Consider the following 7,961-nt stretch of genomic DNA (forward strand, 5'->3'; position numbering starts at 1 on the left):
ATTTAAAATTTATTATATTTTATTATAAACACTTTTGTATATTTTAAATACTTTAAGAATTTGAAAATTCTTATAAATATTAAATATGACATATTGCATATAAATATTTTTATTTAAAAATGGTTTTTTTAAATAATATTTTTATTTTTGTAAAAAAAAATTATCAGGCCTTTTAACAGGCTTCAGGCTAGACCAGACTGAATAACAGGTCAGACCTAGTACTTTATAAAGAGCCTATAACAGGTTGCAGGCCAATCAACTGTATGACAGGTCAGGCCTGTTAAGAGCAAAGCCTGGCCTGGCCTGTTTCTACCCCTAATCGTATCCAAGAACTAAGACGCAATTATACTCATCAATTATGTAAAATAAGATAGAATATAGTAAAAAATCAACATAATTAAAGATATTGGTCTCCAATAAATAATATTATCAGTCAAATTAATTTTAAAAAAAATTATATTTTTGTGTTTTATAAGACAGAAACTAATTTGTCTTTGATCAATTTCACGTGTCATTCACCAAAAAAAATCTACATGTCAGTTAACGTCTGACTCAGTTAGTTAACGTGTCACGTTTGTCTATTAGAGTTTGACAAATCGAGTTGACAAAAAGATCAATTTAACAGATATTATTAGTTGTTAGACATTTATAAAACTATTGAAATTTGTTAAAAATTAATACGTCTAATTTTAAAATTTTTAAATACTAATTTGTTCAATATTTATTATATATAAATTTTTAAAGTAATTAAAACATGTAAAAGTATTTATAATAATACAGTATAATAAATTTAAAAAATTTAATAATGTTTTAATCTAAAAAAATTATACATTTATCTATAAAATAGACGAATTTGTAAGTTTAGATTTAACAACCAACAAAATTAAATTTTTAAAATAACTTAGATTTGGACATAAGTAATTTGTGATGGGTTATTAGGCTAGACCGAACGCATGTCATCACCCTGTAGGCTTTGGCCTATTTCCATTTCTATCTCCAACACACTTGTATTAGAAAAAAAAATTTCTTTTAGATGCGTGTAAATTTTATACAAACCTTTGTTCTATTTTTATTTACTTTATAATTTTTTTAAGAGTAATAATTTTCAAATTATAAAATTTTATCTGTAATAATTTTTTTTACTCTTTTCATGTGTTGTTGATTAATAATATACAATATTATCAAATTTTTTAATACTGTTAGATTTTCGATTTCAGTGACATTTATGTTAATATTAGTTCAACAGAACTGAACATGATAAATTCTTTTTCATCATATACTATTTTACTATCATAATAAAGGAATAGCAATAAATTTCAGACATTATATAAATAGAGTAAATATAAGATCAAAGTAAAAAAAGAAGAATGAGTTATTAGTAGTGATTTTGGTCCCCAATTCATCTTGTTAAGATTTTATTGAGAAAGCAACTTAAAGTTTACCGAAAAAAAATGACAAACTTCACATAATACATAAAATTCGTTGATGAGAGCGATAACAAGATTCACCAAAAAAAATGACAAATTTGTCCCGATGCAAAGAAAAAAAATTTCGAAAATTAAAATTGGAATAATATACTTTTTAAAAATAAAGTTTTTTATTTTATATAAAAAATCCTTATATTATAATATCGGCCATTTAAAAAAATTTAAATTAATTATTTTCACATCATATATTTTATAAATGAAATAAAAAAATATTAAAAAAATTAAACATCACACATTCCTTAAAAAAAATCGACAGAAATTGATACACAACCACCACATAGTGTATAAGGGACCGAATTTATACTGAAGCCAAGATAAATCAATGTAGTCCTTACACGTGTTCTTAAATGACCAGCCACAACTGTACTCAATTCAATATTGAGTTTGTTTCTATAAATAAAAAAAAAAACGAAAATGTTTGGTAATAAAAGAAAATCTCATAATTTACTTTATTTAGCATTCATTAATTATTGTAATAATTAATTATAACCAAAAAATTGTTTATTATAGATGGATTTACAGACAAATTTAATCTTTATTACAGACAAATTTTTGTTTATCGACAAATTTTATCCTTCTATAAAAATCTCATCAAAAATTACTTACCGACGGATTTTTTTCTGCCAGTAATTTACCGACATATTTTTTCCTATTACCAACAATTTTCCTCGGTGATGATCCCTTTTTGCTAAAAAAATCGTCAAATTTTTTGATAGATTTTTTGTCTGTAATTTATTGACATATTTTTCTCTGTTATTGACAGATTTTTTTTCGGTAATCGTCACTTTAATTTCGCTTAACTCGTCCGATTTTTTGACAGATTTTTCATCGGTAACTAGCGTCAAATTTTCCATCAATAATTGGAACTTGAAAAAGCATTTCCAACTCTAAATACAAACAGAAAATTTATTTGTAAATCCGTCAATAAAGTAAAACAACATTTTTTTAGAAATTTTCATTACAAAATAATCCTGATTTTAAAAGTGTCTAGAAGACAAAATTGCAGCATGCATCAAAATGAAAAACAGGAGCTAGAGGGCTTACTTGACCAGGATAATAGAATGGAAGCTATTTTTAACTATTTCTCACAAAAAGCACATTATTATACTACATTTTTTCACACATGCCCGGGCACACACATATATATGATTCAATTTTTATCCAAAGTACCAATATCCAAAATTCTAAATGCCAAAACCAAATAGGCTTCAACTAATCTTGGTCATGACACCCACCATGAGGTAAAGCTCTTCACCCAGAGACTTCATTTAAACAAAATAAGTGTTTAATCACTTGATCCATGGACTCAATCTTCATCATGAATTTACAAGCTTCAACTTATTTTAGCAAAAAATGACTTTCATTATTAAAAGAAAGACCACTTTTCACATAAATAAATCTTTTAAAATAATCAATATTCGAATTTTTTCCTTACTTTTTATTTCAATAAAAAATATTTTCTCCAAAACAGAACAAAGCACATCCTATATATCAATATCATGAACAGTTAAAGTAAGTAACATTTGGATTGAACGGAGGAAACCAAAAAGGCAACTATACAAATGAAGATGGCAAAAACATCTTTTTACGAAGATGTTTTGTTTAAAAGTGTGATTTATTTATTTAGCCATACTTTAAACAAAAACAACACTTTTATAAATATCAAAATTTAACCGTCCAATTCATCATCCAAGAATCAAAAGAGAATATTTTCACATGAAGACAATTATATAATCTTCATTGTAGTATCTATTAACCAAAAATACCAAATAAGATTCCTCCTCCAACCTGCTTCAAGAACATTCTTTAACTCATTCTTTATACTGCTTCAAGAACACCCTGTACCTATCCAATGCAAGCCCACCAGTATCATAGTCTTCATCCACAATCCCACCACCTTCAAGTTGTTCCAAACTCACTCTTCTCACCAACATCTTATACGCCTCCCTCATGAACGCCACCTCATCCCTATCCACCTCCCATCCCCGCGGTGGCCAATCCTGCAGCGGCAAGCGCACCACCATAAGACCCGCCCAAAGCATCTCAATAGGCTCCATAATCTCCCCTTTGATCTCAAATTGCTCCTCAAAGAATTCGTCCTCGTCCATCTCCAATTCCTCCATCTTCTTCTCTCTGTAGCTAGGGCTTAGCATGTTGAATGCTTCACTGGCTTCGGGAGTTTACAGAGGCATCTAAGTATGAACTAATTGAACAATAAAATCTACACAATCAATATTTTAAACATAAAAATAAAATTCCAAAAAATTGAAAGTGATAAACTCAGAAAGTAACCGAATCCGAGGATAGATTCTTGATATTCTGGAACAGAAAAATTCTAGGAGTGGTAGCAGATCTAGAAGTGCGAGAAGGAAGACGAAAGAAAAAGAAAGAAAGAAACAAAGTAAAAGAAAAATAAAACAAAATAGCTATGCATGCATAAGAGGACAGCAAAATCAAATAAGAAATGGACGACGTAAATCATACCAGGACTAGAACAATGACAGAGTGCTGCAAAGTGCGACGAGCGACAGTGAATCGGACAAGATGCGGAAAAGCTCGACGAAAAATTGCGAACTAGAGGAGAGGCTAGCGTCAGTGTAGCAGCGAATAGGAAGAGTGATAAAGGCGTGGAAGAGATTAGGATTACCTGCACAGTTGAGGCGAGATCGAAACAGAGCAATTTCTGCACATTAGGGTTCGATACGACGACGCGACCAACACACGAAGAAAAATCGGGAGGGGGTGTGACAGAGCTTTGGTGTGACAGAAGTTCAGTGCGACGGTTGTGCAAGGCGGAGAGGCGCCACCGATGAAGCATTTGGAGGAGATATATAGGTGTGGAGGCGCGGATAGGTGTTATGTGAAACGAGGAGACAAGCTTAAAGCAACACTCTTGTTTTAATATTTTCAACGGAAAATTTTAAATTACAGATAGATTTTTTGTCTATAATAAATTATTAAAAAGGACCCTTTTTCTCATTTGAATATAAATGGATTTTCTGTCTATAATTATTTTTCACAAAAAAATAATTTTTTTGACAATTTTTTTTCGTCTGTAATTTATGTTAATTCATTTTTTTGTTTTCGACGAAAATTCCGTCGCAAATCTATCTGTGTTTCCGTGGGATAAAATTTGTCAAAAATATTCGTTTGTAATAAGTTGTTTTCTAGTAGTGAATGAATGCTAAATAACGAAAGTTTTGGCTATTTTTGTTTTTGTCTCTCTAGCATTATTGAAAAAAAATAGGGAAACAATGAAAATACTAAACAATGTGAACAATGAAGTAAAAAAAGAAATTAAAATCATAAATCAGATTATGAATCAATTATTTTTAATTTCAGATTTTGAAATTTTAAAAAGAAGGATTTACAATTAAACCAATGAAAATATTTGGTAACTAAAGAAAATTAGCAAAAAACAGCCATAACTTGCCTTATTTAGCATTCATTAATTGTTGCGATAATTAATGAATGCTAAATAAGGCAAGTTCTGGCTGTTTTTTTTGTCCCCCTAACATTACTAGTCCACAGAGTCATCCCGGCGTTGCTGCGCTTTCTCGCTGTCTCGTCCGACACCGCCCAGCCGACGTCGCCCATCCTTCCGGGTTGCCGCCCAGCCTCCCGCCAACGATGCCCAGCCTTTCTGTGTTCCGCTTGTACGCCGTAGCAACGGGAGATCGCGCCGTTGATGCCTCGTACCTCCTTGTTACCGCTGCCCACCCACCGCCGGCCGTTCGCAGGGAGTTGTCGTCTCCCATCGCACCGTTCAAGACTCACATTATCCCCGTCATTTGTCTTTCCCGTCGTGCCGTTGTTGCTGCTGTGCCGCTTCTCATCAACACCGTCCTTCTTCCCACCGATTCGACTCTTTCTCTTTCTTTGTCTTTATTTAAAAATTATTTATATTTTTTTGACTTAAATAATTTAAAAAAATTTCTTTTTTTTCTTGTATATCATCTCTTGGACCTGGCCTTGAACCTACGTGCCTATGACTATGGAAAAGTCTAAGGGCGAGCAACTTTATTAAATTCTAGCCAACATATAAGCAACAAAAAAAATAAGTTATTGAATGAAATCTCACACTAATCTCACACCATTAAATCATCATTGATAGTTATTAAATGGCTACAAATCACAAAAGTTACTGGCCCTAACACTCTTCTATCATTGTTTCGTATTGTTTAGATTTCTCATATGCCTCTCTAACGGAATTGATCTATAAATACCCGACACTAGCAAGAGAGGGTAAACCTTCAATTATCATTATCTATTCTATACTTCTCTTGCTACTTTCACTTCCATCATGGTAAACCAGAACCGCCGTCACCACCGCTTCCTCCTCGCAATCTACCCCGCACAAAGCCACATAAACCCTGCTCTTCAACTCGCCAAGCGACTCATCTCCATGGGCGCACATGTCACCCTTCTCATCACCCTCCACGTGTACCGCCGCATGGCCAACAAACCCTCCATCCCTGGTCTCTCCCTCCTCACTTTCTCCGATGGCTACGACGCAGGTTTCAGCGTCTTTTCCGGAGGGGACGACGACTACAGGCTCTACTCCTCGGAGCTCAAGCAACGCGGCTCCGACTTCATTGCCCACCTCATAGCCTCTCGTGCTATGGAAGGCGAACCTTTCACTTGTTTAATTTACACTTTGCTTGTTCCTTGGGCACATGAGGTGGCGCGTGCTTTTCAGCTCCCAACCGCGCTGCTGTGGATTCAAGCCGCAACGGTGATGAGTATTGTCCATCCATACTTCCATGGCTGCGAAACTTACATCACCGACAAGATTAAAAGCAAAGATGAGCCATTTACAATCCCGGGTTTGCCCTTGTTGCTATCATCATGTGACGTTCCAACTTTCTTGTTGGTATCAACAACAAACCCCTTGTCTTTCATCTTCCCGCTTTCCGAGGAGCAGTTTCGAGTTCTTCACAAAGAAACTAACCCTACCGTCCTCGTCAATACTTTTGAAGCTCTCGAGCCGGAGGCCCTAGGAGCTCTTGATGGAATCAACATGATTCCTATCGGACCGTTGATTCCATCCGCTTTCTTGGACGGCAGCGACCCCCGTGATACTTCATTTGGTGGTGATATTTTGCATGCAAGTAATGATTATGTCAAATGGTTGGACTCACAGGAGGAGTCTTCCGTTGTTTACGTGTCATTTGGTAGTTACCACGAACTGCCAAAGAAACAGACAGAGGAAATTGCACGTGCTTTATTAGGGTGTGAACATCCATTCCTGTGGGTTGTTAGAGAAAATTTAATTAAAGTTGAAGGAAGGAAAGAAGAAGAAGACTTGAGTTATATGGAGGAACTGAAAATGAAGGGGAAGATAGTGAAGTGGTGTTCACAGGTTCAAGTGCTGTCCCATGCTTCGCTGGGTTGTTTTGTGACGCACTGCGGTTGGAACTCCACCATGGAAACCCTAATTTCAGGGGTCCCAGTGGTGGCGTTTCCACAGTGGTCGGATCAAAACACAAATGCGAAGCTGATGGAAGATGTGTGGAAGATAGGGGTTAGGGTGAACCCTAATGTGATAAATGAGGAAGGGATAGTGGAAGCTGAAGAAATAAGGAGATGTTTGGATATTGTGATGGGGAGTGGAGAGAAAGCAAAAGAAGTGAGAAAGAATGCGGAGAGATGGAAGATGTTGAGTAGAGAAGCAGCCAAAGAAGGTGGTCCCTCAGATACGAACCTAAGGGATTTTGTGAATGGTGTTGGACAGTTTATGCATGTGGACGGCTAAAAGTAGAATAATACTTGAATCGACTCTTATACTAGGTTTTTAATTTCTGAACATGACTGGTTTCCATTTTGGGTTAGTTTATTTCCTTTGGGAGAATGATATATTGCATCCCATAATTAGTTAATTTTGAAAATATAAGAAGAATAAATAAATAAAGAGCAATGCTAGGGGCCAGCAATTTTTGTGATTGTTAGCCATCAGCTAGCCATCAATGATGATTTAATGGTGTGAGATTGGTGTGAAATTTCATCCAATGGCTCACCTTCCTCTGCTGGTTACATGCTGGCCAAAATTTAATAAAACTGCTGCCCCCTAGACTTTTCCATAAATAAATAAGGTGGGTGGCAAGGTGCTACTGGTTAGGCTAGCTTATTAGCCAGCTGTTTATTTGTGGCAAGATGTTGTTTAATTTATGTGTGTAATCTTTTATATTATAGATTATAATTGTAAGATTATATAATTTAGTAGAAATATTATATTTATTTATTTATTTTTTATGTCAAAATAATAGTTAAAAATATTTGATATTTTAAAATTGAAAAATACAATTTTTTTAAATTTAATTTTTGGTCAATTTTTTTAACAATTTATTCTTATTTTATTAATTTAAATATTCACTTTTACGTATTAATTGTTTAAAAAATAAAAAAAAATATTTTTTTTAAAAGACTAAATGAAAGACAATATTTAAAAGATATCTAATTATGCTGTTTATAATT

General features: G+C 33.8%; 1 protein-coding gene across 1 annotated transcript; it reads left to right on the forward strand.

The window, feature by feature from the left end:
* Positions 1 to 5,758: 5,758 nt before the first annotated feature.
* On the forward strand, positions 5,759 to 7,560 carry LOC107482307 (phloretin 4'-O-glucosyltransferase). Its single transcript, XM_016102753.3, has one exon. It carries the CDS (start codon positions 5,791 to 5,793, stop codon positions 7,240 to 7,242), a length of 1,452 nt encoding a protein of 483 aa, XP_015958239.1. The 5' UTR covers positions 5,759 to 5,790; the 3' UTR covers positions 7,243 to 7,560.
* Positions 7,561 to 7,961: the final 401 nt, after the last annotated feature.

The sequence above is a fragment of the Arachis duranensis genome, chromosome 3, assembly GCF_000817695.3.
Source record: "Arachis duranensis cultivar V14167 chromosome 3, aradu.V14167.gnm2.J7QH, whole genome shotgun sequence".
NCBI classification, from domain to species: Eukaryota; Viridiplantae; Streptophyta; class Magnoliopsida; order Fabales; family Fabaceae; genus Arachis; species Arachis duranensis.

Excerpts from the sequence above, each read along its gene's own strand:
- LOC107482307 (XM_016102753.3), top strand. The coding sequence starts at position 5,791 with ATGGTAAACCAGAACCGCCGTCACCACCGCTTCCTCCTCGCAATCTAC.